The sequence below is a fragment of the Mirounga angustirostris genome, unplaced genomic scaffold (assembly GCF_029215605.1).
Source record: "Mirounga angustirostris isolate CCGP_5_RB_7025 unplaced genomic scaffold, mMirAng1.0.hap1 SCAF_6, whole genome shotgun sequence".
In the NCBI taxonomy this organism is placed as follows: domain Eukaryota; kingdom Metazoa; phylum Chordata; class Mammalia; order Carnivora; family Phocidae; genus Mirounga; species Mirounga angustirostris.
The window spans coordinates 558285-571850 of record NW_026991714.1 but is presented as its reverse complement, the minus strand read 5'-3'; the positions used below and the strand labels follow the sequence as shown (position 1 = coordinate 571850).

The 13566-nt window shown below is 48.9% G+C and overlaps 2 protein-coding genes across 28 annotated transcripts in view; one reads left to right on the top strand and one right to left on the bottom strand.

Moving 5' to 3' along the window:
* Positions 1 to 2715, bottom strand: part of LOC123845733 (ubiquitin-associated protein 2-like) — a 44963-nt gene extending 42248 nt beyond the window's left edge. For 9 of the 23 annotated variants that reach the window (XR_010412112.1, XM_064593619.1, XM_054507808.2 and 6 more), the window contains exon 1: positions 2515 to 2653. The gene's annotated coding sequence lies outside the window, so the exon portion shown is untranslated. Of the gene's footprint in view, positions 1 to 2089; positions 2459 to 2514 lie in introns of those variants that run through there. The other 14 variants (XR_010412111.1, XM_064593602.1, XM_064593606.1 and 11 more) reach the window with 4 other exon arrangements.
* A 160-nt stretch (positions 2716 to 2875) lies between these two features.
* Positions 2876 to 13051, top strand: CUNH1orf43 (chromosome unknown C1orf43 homolog). Of its 5 annotated transcripts, none has more exons than XM_064593632.1 (7): positions 2876 to 2896; positions 3461 to 3562; positions 7847 to 7964; positions 8179 to 8232; positions 8853 to 9019; positions 9103 to 9161; positions 12589 to 13051. In XM_064593632.1, exons 2-7 carry the CDS (start codon positions 3500 to 3502, stop codon positions 12782 to 12784), a joined length of 657 nt encoding a protein of 218 aa, XP_064449702.1. In that variant the 5' UTR covers positions 2876 to 2896; positions 3461 to 3499; the 3' UTR covers positions 12785 to 13051. The 5 variants fall into 5 exon arrangements, with proteins under 5 accessions (XP_064449702.1, XP_064449699.1, XP_064449701.1 ...); XM_064593629.1 differs by lacking the exon at positions 2876 to 2896 and adding an exon at positions 2903 to 3184; XM_064593631.1 differs by lacking the exons at positions 2876 to 2896; positions 3461 to 3562 and adding an exon at positions 2903 to 3184.
* Positions 13052 to 13566: the final 515 nt, after the last annotated feature.

The following is a 13566-nucleotide window of genomic DNA, read 5'->3' as shown; positions in this document are numbered from 1 at the left end:
TTTTTAAAGAAATCTCAGAGCTAATTCTTTAACCACTACCTCTTCTCCCTACACACATGCACATGTGCACACAAAAGCCTGTAAATATTTCTAGCTAGTACAGGATTATTTGCTACACAGTAGTCCATTTTCCCAGACTGGCATTATAGCCAAGTTTCAGCACTCATAAAAAAACAAGTATTCTTTAACCAGTACCCCTGGATTCAAATCAAAGAGAAAAATAAAAACTAGATGAAAACTATTATACTTAATAATCGGCTCTGAAATGAATTTCTAATGCGAATAAATGCGCCTGTAACTTACAAATATTGACTGCTTTCTACTTCACTTGTGATTTCAACTTACAAGCATAAGTAATACTACAAATATGAATTGCATGACTAGCAATGTGGATGACTACATATACTGTACCAGTGTAAATATATTAAAAAGTCATCTTGAAAGCCACATAATTACTGAGGAAAAATCCTGATCAGTCAGGCTGTTAACTTCCATTTCTTTCTTACAAGTGCTTTGAAATGTGTGACTAAGAAATTTTTACCACCTAGGTAGTAACAACACTGAGCGACAGGTCAAAAGTAAGTGATCTGGGACGGATCACCAGAGGGCACAAAATTAGTAGCCTTTTAGTAGCAAGCAGAGACACATACCTAGAGTTATCACAGTGGAGGGGAGAATCTTAAGTACTTTTCCTTAGAAAATAAAAATATTTACGGGAAACACATGAGAAGTACTGGGAGACCAAGGGAACAGTGCAGGAACAAATACTGGTTTCAACACAGGAGTGCCCTTGACCATCTTTTGAAAACCAGCTACTTGAAGAAATAGCCAGAGAAATTTTACGGAAAAAAATAAATAACAAGTATTTATTGAGTATCTACTATTTTAGGAAATACAAAAGCAGTATGACTTGGTTGCTGCCCTCAGGGAGCTTACAATCTAAGTTGAGAAACAATGCAGACACTCTGAAGCTGGACTGGGTAAGTAAGGCTTGGCAAGTAACAGAACAACTAATTCCCCTAGATGCTTTGTAGAAATGACCCCAGTACCCCCTTCTCCATATATTCGAGTCTAATTTTAAAAAAGAGTACTTGCCAGTTAGGACACATTTAGCAAAGAGGGGCTTCAAAAATCAGAAACAAAACAGTACATTTTAAGGTCTTTCATCATTAGTTCCGGGCCAGCAATACTTGCTGTTCACAACGGAAATAATCACTGGCACAGTCTACTCTTTTAAGGACAATGGTGTAGGATCTCAAAGCAGTTTTATCAACCCATACATAACTAACACGCTTTCGTCCTCCAGTAAGGCTGGTTGTCACTGACCCCCATCACCTCCCAGCAAGTCACATCACACATCCCCCAAGCAGGATATGGGCGGTGAAAGGTGGATGGAGAGGACACAAAAAAAGCCTTTCTCCATCTAATACTCAGGGACACTCAAAGGCGAAAACGGTAACAATGACAACAAAAAAGGCCTGTCACTGTGGTGCTTTTCCTTCCACAACATCCTACACCAGAGGTGGCTACATTTCAAGAACGTGGAGGAGCAGTCTCCTGTTTGTGACATCAGTTTGCAAAGCAATTTAGGGACTGTCCACAAAGTGAAGGGTAGGAAGAGATTCGCAATTCCTGCCCTATTACGAGAAGAGTGAACAAACACCCCAGGGCTCTCGTGACGTCCCTGAGGCGTAATACACCCTGCGGGGGTCTCCCCGTCCAGCTTCCCCAACAGCATCCCAACTGCCTGGGGTACCCGAAACTACAGCACGGACAACAGCAAGCCAACGACAGCAGCCGCGAACACATTCCCAAAGCCGGGGCGCTGCGAGAGAAGGAAGGGCAGCCAGAGGAGCTGACAAAGAGGCTGGAAACGGAGAGGGGACGCAAGCCCACGCGTGGAGGATGGGAGGCTCACCCCGCTGCGCGCCACCTCGGGAGCTCGCGGGGCCAATCGCCTCCTCACCTCCCACCCGGAACAAATTAATCCTCCGCACTCCAAACTGAGGGCCACATGGGGGAGTTTGGGGCAGCTCCACCCCACCGCCCTGCCCCCGCCCGCCACCCCGAAACCAGGCCGGATCCGCACCCGAGGAGGCCCGCAGCGGGCCGGGAAGGGAGGAGGCCCCTCGTCGTATTCACAGGCAGCGGCCAGGGCGCAGCGGGCCCTACCTCAGGCGGGGCCCAGGCCGCGCTCGCTCGCGCTCTTCCTCGCTCTCCCTGCTCGGGCTCTAGCCGCATGGCCCCCCCCTCCGGCTGCCCAAGCCCCGCCCCGGCCACGCTCCCAAATCGAGGCCCCGGCTCCGGCGCGGCCCACTAGGCCGCAAATCCAACCATAAACAAAACCCCCGGCGGCCGACTCGAGGGGGGGCGCCGGGCTCGCACGACCGGGAGGGGTGTCCAGTGGGGGGAACGCACGGGGCGGGGGGCCTACGGGGGGGCGCCCGGCGGGGTAGGGGAGAAGGGAGGGATGGGAAAGGGAGACCGCGGATTTAAAGGGGCCGCGGACAATACCCGGCCCCGCCGCGCTGCCGCTGCCGCCGCCGCCGCCGCCAACGCCGCTGCGCTCCCAACTTTACCTCAGTCTCCTCCACACTGACACCCCGGGCCGCGCCGCCCCTGTCACGTGACGTGAGGTTCCCTCCTCCCCACCCCCTCCCTCCTTTCCTCTCTCGCGCTCGCTCTCGCGCCTTCCCCCTCCCACTTGCCTGCCTGCGTCCCCCGGCACGTGACGCGAAAAGGGACGCGCACGCAAGCGTGCGCGCGCCACTCCGCCACGAGCCGCGGCGCTGAGGCTCCGCGCGTCCGCCCCGCCTCCGCCGCGTGACGCACGGGCGGCCTCCGCTTCCTGTTCCTGCGTCGTTCGGCGCCTCGGCGCGCGCAGCCCGCGGGGCCGGTGCGGGCCTGGGTCACGTGCTGGGGGTAGCGGGAAGGCGACGTTCTTCTTTCCTGGGTTCCCGTCCGCCATGTTTTCAGGCCGGGGCAGCCTGGGTCTCTCCTCGTGAGGAAATGGCCGGGGGGTTTCGGGGACCCCAGGCACCGGTGCCTCGGCGGAGCCCGGGCTGACGAGGCAGGGCGGCGGGTGACCCGCAGCAGTTGTGCGCGGGGTGGGGAGGCCATGGCGTCCGGCAGTAACTGGTTGTCCGGGGTGAATGTCGTGCTGGTGATGGCCTACGGGAGCCTGGTGAGGAGATCCCCCGCCCCCTCGTGCCGTCGCGTCTGACCCAGTAGAGGCCCTTGCCGCGGGCACTCCCCCGTCCTCAGCCTCCGCCACTCCCCTGCGCCTTTTCTGGGCCTGGACCCCTGGCTGCCCCAGGAGCACCGGGCCCTGCTCTGCCCCAGGCCGTACCCCGAAGCGCCCCTGGGAGCCACATCCGGGCGTGTAAAACGGAGGCGTGCCCTTTTTTTGAACTGTCTTTTCTATTAAGGATGCCTTCCTTCTCTCGTGTCTTTTGGACAGGTGTTTGTCCTGCTCTTTATTTTTGTGAAGAGGCAGATCATGCGCTTTGCCATGAAGTCCCGAAGGGGACCTCATGTCCCTGTGGGACACAATGCCCCCAAGGTAGGTCTCCGAGGCCCGCGGTGGGCCTGCTTCTCCTGCCCCGGCAGGGCCCGAAGCAGACGCCTGTCGCCTTTCGCGTGACCGGTGCCCACGTTGCCGCGTCCCGGCCCGTGCGCTCGCCTTAGCGGAGGGAGCGGGAAGGGTCGGTCGGGGCCCGGGTTCCCGCTCCCTGCTGCGGCGCAGCGGGCGCTTTCCCCGGGAACTTCAGGTTTTGCATCTGCGGAGCGCAGGACGTGGAGTAAAACGGCCCGCTCTGTGGTAAGAGCTGCGGGTTCCACGTTGTGTTTTCCGCTTAGGTTTTACTCTAGGATGGGGTTAGGGGTTCCTCAGCCCAGGTCAGTGAGAAGGGCTGCCTTTGCGGAACTTTGGATTGACGAGGGCCTCAGAAAGCGTTTAGTTGCACCCTTCGTGTGACGAACTGAAACCTAGGAGAAGGAAGGCGCTCGCTCCGGGACACGCAGACCGGGAATATCCGAGTGGTCTTTCTGTCCAAGCTTTCTCCTCAGGTAACGGTCTTCTTTTCTTGGCTTTTGAGTGTCTACCCTGCTCCCGCTCGCGCTCGCTCGCTCTCCCAAGTCTGTACATGCGGGAGCCCCGCGGGCGCGTATCGAGCTGCCGTTGCAGCGTTTCCGCCGCGTTGGACAGGCGTCTGAGACGAGCCCGTCTAAACCAGAAGTCTCGCCCCCCCACCCCACCCCCGGCTCCACCCTCTTGTGTGGCTGTCGGTGTGTGAGACGAGCCCGTCTAAACCAGAAGTCTCGCCCCCCCCACCCCCCCGGCTCCACCCTCTTGTGAGGCTGTCGGTGTGTGAGACGAGCCCGTCTAAACCAAAAGTCTCGCCCCCCCACCCCACCCCCGGCTCCACCCTCTTGTGTGGCTGTCGGTGTCTGAGACGAGCCCGTCTAAACCAGAAGTCTCGCCCCCCCCACCCCCCCGGCTCCACCCTCTTGTGTGGCTGTCGGTTGTGTGAGACGAGCCCGTCTAAACCAGAAGTCTCGCCCCCCCCACCCCCCCGGCTCCACCCTCTTGTGAGGCTGTCGGTGTCTGAGACGAGCCCGTCTAAACCAGAAGTCTCGCCCCCCCACCCCACCCCCCCGGCTCCACCCTCTTGTGTGGCTGTCGGTTGTGTGAGACGAGCCCGTCTAAACCAGAAGTCTCGCCCCCCCCCACCCCCCCGGCTCCACCCTCTTGTGAGGCTGTCGGTGTGTGAGACGAGCCCGTCTAAACCAAAAGTCTCGCCCCCCCCACCCCCCCGGCTCCACCCTCTTGTGTGGCTGTCGGTGTCTGAGACGAGCCCGTCTAAACCAGAAGTCTCGACCCCCCACCCCCCCGGCTCCACCCTCTTGTGAGGCTGTCGGTGTCTGAGACGAGCCCGTCTAAACCAGAAGTCTCGCCCCCCCACCCCCCCCCCCGGCTCCACCCTCTTGTGAGGCTGTCGGTTGTGTGAGACGAGCCCGTCTAAACCAGAAGTCTCGCCCCCCCACCCCGCTCCACCCTCTTGTGTGGCTGTCGGTGTCTGAGACGAGCCCGTCTAAACCAGAAGTCTCGCCCCCCCACCCCCACCCCGGCTCCACCCTCTCGTCCGTGATCCCAGGGTGCAGCTGGGATCCAGCTCCAGGGGTTGGATTTCCAACGGTTAAGGTGCGGTTACGCGGTCTGGAATGACCTTCCTCCAGTCTTCTCTTGGCTACAGCTGATTTGCTCTTTAGAGCTTAGCTCAAACGTTACTCTTCCGCGAAGAAGAATGTTTGTTATCTATTTTAAAGTAGGTGCTCTTTTTTATTTTCTCATAGTGTCCTGATATTTTTCTAGATACCGTTTCACTACAAATTTTCCTTTATGTCTGTCGATTTGCTTAATACGCAGTTTCCACTAGACTGTAAGCTTCAAGAACGCAGGCTCTGCGCCGGTTCTGTTTACCACAGTAAAGCCAGGGCCTACATGCAGTAGGTACCCGGTAATCTGCTACTGAGTGACAAACAGGCTAGTGGGAGAATGAGGGTACTTACACAGTTCTCTCAACTCCTAGACCAGTGTTCTGTCCTCACCAGGGCTGTTACTCCTCCTCCTTTTTTGTTCATGGAAAACCTTAAGGAAGGTGTTGTGGCCTAAAACCTCAGCAGAGCTGCTTCCACATTCCCTCAGTCCTCCAAATGCCACCTGCTCTCCATAAGAGGGACATAGGGTTGGCTTCCAGCACATCATGATCCAATCAAAACTTTGATTATTTAGGAGCTCTCTGGACTAGATGAGATAAGATTCCTTCTGCATTAAAAAGTTCTCTCATCTAAATTCTCATTTATTGCTGCTGGAAGTGCAAATGAGTAAAACTACTCTGGCAAATAATTGGGCATTATCTAGTAAGACTGCACATGTACCTAATCCATAGTGCAGCAGTTCCACTCTTAGCATGAAGAAATTAGTGTGTGCTGGTGTTGTACCAAAAGACGTGTATAAGAGTGTTCATTTCAGTGATTGTGATATTTCAAGAAGAAACTGTTGGTCCAGATGTCTACTTGAGAATATATAATGATATACTTGTGTTCTGGAATACTGTAAGGATTAAAAATAAGCTAAGCAACACAAATGAAACACTAAAGCATTTTTGAATGAAAAAGTCACATACTTGAGTGAATTTCGAAAACATGCTGAGTGAAAAAAAACAAAGCCATTCATAAAAAAGTATCTACCATTTTGTTCCATTCCATTTTTATGAAATTCTACAACAGGCAGAACTATATCAATAGAAAGTACATAATTGTTGCCTGGAGCAGGGAGGGAGAGGTTGACTGCAAAGGGATATGAAGAATATTTTGGGGTGATGGAAATGTTCTGTGTCTTGGTTGTAATGGTGGTTGACTGGGTGTATTCATTTGTCAGAACTCATCAGTCCACACAAATTGGATGCATTTTATCACATATAAGTTCAACCTATTGTAATAAAGTATTTAAGTTTTTTTTTTTTTAAGATTTTTTATTTATTTGACAGAGCGAGCACACAAGCAGGGGGAGCAGCAGAGGGAGCGAGAGAAGCAAGCTCTTCGCTGAGCAGGGATCCTGACGTAGATCTCTATCCCAGGACCTTGGGATCATGACCTGAGCTGATGGCAGATGCTTAACCGACTGAGTCACCCAGTCTTCCCAAGTATTTAACATTTTAAAAGACAAGTTGCAAAGGAATTTAAAACATACTTCTCCATTTGTGTAAAGGTCAAAACCAGGCAAAGCTAAACATCTTGTTTAGATTGATAATGTGTTAAAACAGTGAAGAAAAACAAGATTGTTGAACAAATTAAGATTGGGGTTTGCATTCAATCAGAGATAGGCACACAAGGCTTCACGGTCATTGGTAACGTTCTAGTTCATAAACAGGATAGTGGATATAGATGTTCATCTTAACGATTTTTATAATTAAAATGTATGTAACACGGATTCCATATATGATAATATTTCACAGTGGACGTTTCTAAAGAGTACCAAGAAGTGGCACCTGGTGGGCTCAGTCAGTTAAGCCTCTAACTCTTCATCTCAGCTCAGGTCTTAATCTCAGGGTCCTGAGTTCAAGCCCCACTTTGGGCCCCACATTGGCCTCCACGCTGGGTGTAGAGACTACTTACAAATAAAAAGTTATAAGAGGAAAATCTGGGGCTCTGGCAACCCTCTTAAGAGAGATGAACTTGGAACTGTTAACAATGGTCGCTTCTGGATAAGTGAGGGGTGGCTTTAGTACCTTTTTTGAATTTTACACCACGGATGTGAATTACCTACTTAAAAGATTTAACGTACTCTAGAAGAAAGCTTTTAGAAGTTCTGTGGTCTACCAGGTAGGGTAGTCGCCAAGCTATTATAAATCATATACAGGCCTCTTTACAGATTTTTAGAGTATGACTTCTGGTTGCTGTCCATTTTTTCTCTCTCTGGAAGTTCTTTATAACACCTAACAGATTTCAAACCCAGTTGAGTCAAATAATGTTGATGCTGTGGAACTTGAAGAAATTCTGGCGGGTTAAAAGATCTAGCTTAGAGATGTACAGTGTAGAGAAGTTTTTAGAGAACCTAATCCCATCCTTAAATTTTTTAGTCTTACCTGGCAATTTTATCAACCATACGAGCATTTTTTCTGCTGCTTTTGTCTTGGTTGTTCGCTTGATGTGCCCCATTTCCAGGTTGATAGAAAGCAAAGTATATAAAATAATTAAAAAATAATTAAAAAATAATTAAAAATTTTAAAAAAGTGCAGAGTATAGGATTAGTGATTGCATATTCTTTTCTCTGTGTGAACAGGACTTAAAAGAGGAGATTGATATCCGGCTATCCAGGGTTCAAGATATCAAGTATGAACCTCAGCTCCTTGCAGATGGTGATGCAAGACTGCTACAGCTAGAAACCCAGGGAAATCAGAGTACGTGGCATGCTCTTGGAGGATACTTCAGTGAGGAATCCCACAAGTTCAGAATTCCTTTGCTCTCCGAGCTATTAGCCTAGCTGCTGGCAAAACCTACACCTGTGCTTCCTCTGTTGCTGGGTATATGTCAGATGCGGGGAGGCAGTTTATTAGCTTGCTGAAGTTTGGAAAATCTGAGCGTTATGTCTACGACCAGTCTCTTTTTCAACAGATTGCTACAACTATCTGTACAGGATGAAAGCTCTGGATGCCATCCGTGCCTCTGGTAAGGGCTACTTGACAGGATATTCAGGATCCTGAAAGCTCACCTGGAGAAGAGGGAGGAACCCACTTGATATATATTAGAATTTGTCCTTTCTGTACATCTCTGGCTAGGAGGAATTACCTAGAGTTTTGAGAGTACTAGGTTATTTTCTCTAAGGAAATGATGGAGGCACATTATTTCTTCTTCAATGAGTGGATTTGTTCTTTAGACCTTTAGTTTCATTAACTGGATGGTGGTGATTTGTTTGTTTTTCCATAAAAGACAGGTGACATCTGCTTTTTCAGTAAGACCAAGATAAATGGTTCTTGAATTTTTTCTGTTCTGTGACCATTGTCAGGTATGCTTCATCTCTGCTAAAACATGGTTTATATTTCAGAGCCAGGATAAGTACGTAGGAGTGTAAATTGGACAGAGACACTATTGTTTACCATTGGTGTAGCTTATAGCTATGTTGCCACCACCAAATGACCACTCAGACACAGCTCTGTATCTGTGGTCTTCTTCATCTGTTAGAATTTCCCCCAGATTCATTCATTGGACCCATTTCTAAATTTGGAAGATAAACTAGAAATACTGGTAAATGGGAGAAGTGTTAACACTGTTACCTGTTATCTCCACAGAGATACCATTTCATGCTGAAGGCAGGCATCCCCGTTCCTTAATGGGCAAGAATTTCCGCTCTTACCTGCTAGATCTTCGGAACACTAGTACTCCTTTTAAGGGTGTGCGCAAGGCCCTCATTGATACCTTGCTGGATGGCTATGAGACAGCCCGCTATGGGACGGGGGTAAGCTGGATGGCCACTTTTTCCTTCCGGGAATTAAAGGGATACCCTAGCCTAAGGGACTCTCACCCTTCCTCTTTCCTCAGGTCTTTGGCCAGAGTGAGTACCTGCGCTACCAGGAGGCCCTGAGTGAGCTGGCCACTGTGTAAGTTTGAAGGGGAGTATGTTGGAGGGGCTGGTTGGAGAGTATGGTAGTGCTGCCCCCCCCCCCCCCCCCGCAAGATGCCCTTCATAAGCAGCGTTAACAAAATCACAGTGGCGAGCTGTCCCGTCCTGCCGTCCCTCACATCTGAAAGCATGTGCTGCTTCCCAAGCTTGCAGAGGGAGACACCTCCTACTTCTGTGCCCCCTCTTTTTTCTTTTTTTTTAAGTCCAGGTGAGTAAAATGTCAGAAGTGGCGTAACATTTATATCAAAGGGAATGAAGTTTTCAAGTATAAAGATTTCCTTCTCTTCCAAGGTTTCAGTGTCCTCCTTGTATGTCTTGGTTTGATAAAAGTAACAATTAAGTGCCATCCATTTTTATTAGCATTTATAGCATTAGGAACTGCACATGAGACTAAGGGCCTCACTGTAGTATTAGCTGTTGAGTGTCTGTTACTGGAATCCCGACTTTTGTCTGGCGTTGTTTTAAACGTGCACTATTAACATAGCTTCGTGGTGGTGTTTAAGCAAATGTTGAAAGGGTGGACGGGGGAGCACAAGTAGAATAAAAAGTTAGTTACTGGCCTTGAATCGCCTCTATTTTCTGCTGTGTTGAATATGGCTTTTTCTCAAAAGATAAGGGGTATGTCTGTCCTCTCTTATCTATGTCCTTAAAAATAAACTACTTTGGGGCGCCTGGGTGGCTCAGATGGTTAAGCGTCTGCCTTCGGCTCAGATCATGATCTCAGGGTCCTGGGATCGAGTCCCGCATCGGGCTCCCTGCTCCTTGGGAGCCTGCTTCTCCCTCTGCCTCTCTCTCTCTCTGTCTCTCATGAATAAATAAATAAATAAATTTAAATAAATAAATAAATAAATAAATAAATAAACTACTTTGTTCCAGAAACAAAAGGTCCAGTAAAAACGGCTTGGAATAGGAGTGAAAGTGAACAGGGGAGAGGATGAGAAGGGTGCTTAGTCTGGAAGTCACTTAGGGAGCCTGTTCAAAGTACAGTTCCTTTGAAAGACAAGTACTTTCTGGTTCTACTCATCTGGGGTCCCTAGAGTCACCAAATTCAGAAAGGAGATGGTGGGTGCCAGGGGCTGGAGGGTTAGGGTTTAATGGGGACAGAGCTTCAGTTTTGCAGCATGAAAAGAGCTCTGGAGATGGTGGGAATGTGAATGTACTTAACAGTGCTGGACTGTAAACATTTAAAAATGGCTGAGATGGTAAATCTTGTATGTATCTTCCCACAATTTTGTTAAACATTTAGTCCTTGGGGGGCACCTAGGTCGCTCAGGCAGGCTCAGTCAGCATCCGACTCTTGTTTTCAGTTTGGGTCATGATCTCGGGGTCATGAGATCGAGCCCCACGTTGGGCTTTGTGCTCAGCGGGGAGTGTGCTTGAGATTCTCTCCATCTTCCTCTGCCCTTCACCCATGTGTGTGCACGCGCTCTCGTTCTCTTTCTCTAAAATAAATCTTTTTTATTTTTTTTTTTAAGATTTTACTTAATTTGAGAGTGTGAGAGAGAGAGAGGGTACGTGCGCACAAGCAGGAGGGAGAGATACAGAGAGAGGGTGAAGCAGGCTCCCACTAAGCATGGAGCCTGATGAGAGGTTCAAACCCAGGACCCTGGGATCATGATCTGAGCTGAAGGCAGATGCTCAACTAACTGAGCCACCCAGGCATCCCTGCTTCGCCCTCTGCCTCTGCCTTTCCCCCTGCTTTTGTGTTTTCTCTCTCAAATAAGTAAAATCTTTTAAAAATAAATAAATAAATAATTCAGTCCTTGTGGGGCATCGGGCTAACTTAGTAGAGCACACAACTCTTAATCTTGGGGCCATGAGTTTTTTTTTTTAAGATTTATTTGAGGGGCGCCTGGGTGGCTCAGTCGTTAAGCATCTGCCTTCAGCTCAGGTCATGATCCCAGGGTCCTGGGATCAAGCCCCGCATCGGGCTCCCGGCTCCGCGGGAAGCCTGCTTCTCCTCCTCCTCCCAAATCTTTGGGCATAGAGCTTAACTTAAAAAATAAATAGTGGTGCCTGTGGCTGGCTCAGTTGGAAGAGCATGTGACTTTTTTTTTTTTTTAAGATTGGTTTATTTTAAAGAGAAAAACAGCATGAGTTGGGAGGGGCAGAGGGAGAAGGAGAGAGAATCTCAAGCGGACTCCAAGCTGAGCATGGAGTCCAAGGTGGGGCTCAGTCCCAGGACCCCGAGATCATGACCTGAACAGAAACCAAGTCAGACGCTCAACTGACTGTGCCACCCAGGTGCCCCAGGTGCCCCGAGTGCTTGACTCTTGATCTTGGGGTCATGAGTTCAAGTTCAAGCCCCACAGTGGGTGTAGAGATTACTTAAATGAACTTAAAAAAAATAAAATGGGGCGCCTGGGTGGCTCAGTTGGTTGAGCGACTGCCTTCGGCTCAGGTCATGATCCTGGAGTCCCTGGATCGAGTCCCGCGTCGGGCTCCCTGCTCGGCAGGGAGCCTGCTTCTGCCTCTGACCCTCCCCCCTCTCATGTGCTCTCTCTCTCTCTCATCCTCTCTGTCTCAAATAAATAAAATCTTTAAAAAATAATAATAATAATAAAATAAAAATTCACCCCTTGAATCAAAAACTAATGATGTATGGTGATTAACATAACATGATAAAATTTAAAAAGTCAGTCCTTGATTTCTGGTTTCTAGAAAGTTTCAGTGAGTCTAATGAAGAGGATAGGCTCTGAAATCTGACAGATTTACACCCCAACTCTGTCACTTAATAGCTTTGTGACCTCAGGCAAGGGGGCTATCAGTTTCCGAACCTGGAAAATAGGGATGTTACCACCATCTAGAGATACTGGGATATCAATATTTGATAAAACACCAAATTTAATGTCCTAACACGTCATAAGTACTCAATAGCTACTTCTCTATTTTTTGGTGTTCCGTTTTCAAGGGACTGTTTTTGGACTAGGAGTATATTAGTGACATACATTTAATTCAGCAGAATTAAAAGTTTTGTTTTCTTTTTTTTAAAGATTTTATTTATTTGACAGAGAGAGAGACACCGAGAGAGGGAACACAAGCAGGGGGAGTGGGAGAGGGAGAAGCAGGCTTCCCGCTGAACAGGGAGCCCGATGCGGGGCTCGATCCCAGGACCCTGGGATCATGACCTGAGCCGAAGGCAGACGCTCAACGACTGAGCCACCCAGGGGCCCCTAAAGTTTTCTTTATAGTGAGATGAAGAAAATGTTGAGCCAGAGTCAGGGACTCAGTGGGAAAATTGGTTTCTCTGCTACTTCTAAGCTATCAGATGGGGATTTAGTAACTAGTTTATAAGATAGAACAAGGAGAGGGATCATTGGTGGCTTTATAGAATGGATGAGCCTTGAATTGTATTCTTGTGTTAGTCCTCATTCTGTCCTTGAGCTGCCCTCTCTATTTTCCAGGGTCAAAGCACGAAGTGGGAGCTCTCAGAGACAGCACCAGTCGGCAGCCAAAGACCTAACCCAGTCTCCTGAAGTCTCACCAACAACCATCCAGGTGACATACCTCCCCTCCAGTCAGAAGAGTAAACGTGCCAAACACTTCCTTGAACTGAAGAGCTTTAAGGACAACTATAACACACTGGAAAGTACTCTGTGACGAGCTGATGGAAGCTGCCATGCTGCTGGTGGGGCCAGCGGCCTCAGGTCATCGGTTGATGGGTCCAGGTCAGCTGAAATGCCACGGTGTCCAGAGCTCTTAGGGTTCGTCCCTAGGAATCACTCTCCAGCTTGCTCTTAGAGCCCATTTCGGAGAATCAGGACTTTATTTTCCCTTGGGAACACTTTTTTTGGAGTTGAATTCAGATGTTTTTCTTAATGTTTCCATCAGTGCTTCCTTAAAAATCCTCACTTGGTTTTGATTGTAGTTCATCTGCCTCTTTTTTTCCCCCTTTTGCACTATAAATAATCCTAAGAGTGAGAATTGGGGTGGCAGGGCCTGGTGTCTTCCATGTCTACCCCTTTATACATAGATGAATGGGGACCATTTGGGTTTGAGACATCTTAGAGGTGATTGGTAGGACAGGCAGATGCGAGCTGGTGGGGAGGTCTAGTGAGGCCATGCATGCTACATGGAACAGCTTGCTGGTGCTCCACTTAATCCAGCGTGTGTGGAAACATAAACACAACTTTCCTGACGTGCAAGGATCTACCCTTAGGCTTTCTTTCCATACTGTCTTGAATAAATGGAAAAGGGAATGTTGGCATCTGACGTAATCCCATCCCCCCACACTTACTGGGGATGCTGTGGGACAGTGAAGAAATGTCAGATCAATGCACTGGTCTGACATTGTAGATTTAATAAAATGAACAATTAAAAAAAACATGATTCATTTCTTTATAGTTGCCTTTTTTTTTTAAGATTTATTTGAGGGGCGCCTG

Excerpts from the sequence above, each read along its gene's own strand:
- CUNH1orf43 (XM_064593629.1), top strand. The coding sequence starts at position 3,119 with ATGGCGTCCGGCAGTAACTGGTTGTCCGGGGTGAATGTCGTGCTGGTG. Across the intron at positions 7,965-8,178 it reads AGAAACCCAGGGAAATCAGA|ATTGCTACAACTATCTGTAC; the intron begins GTACGTGGCATG and ends CTTTTTCAACAG. Across the intron at positions 8,233-8,852 it reads GGATGCCATCCGTGCCTCTG|AGATACCATTTCATGCTGAA; the intron begins GTAAGGGCTACT and ends TTATCTCCACAG.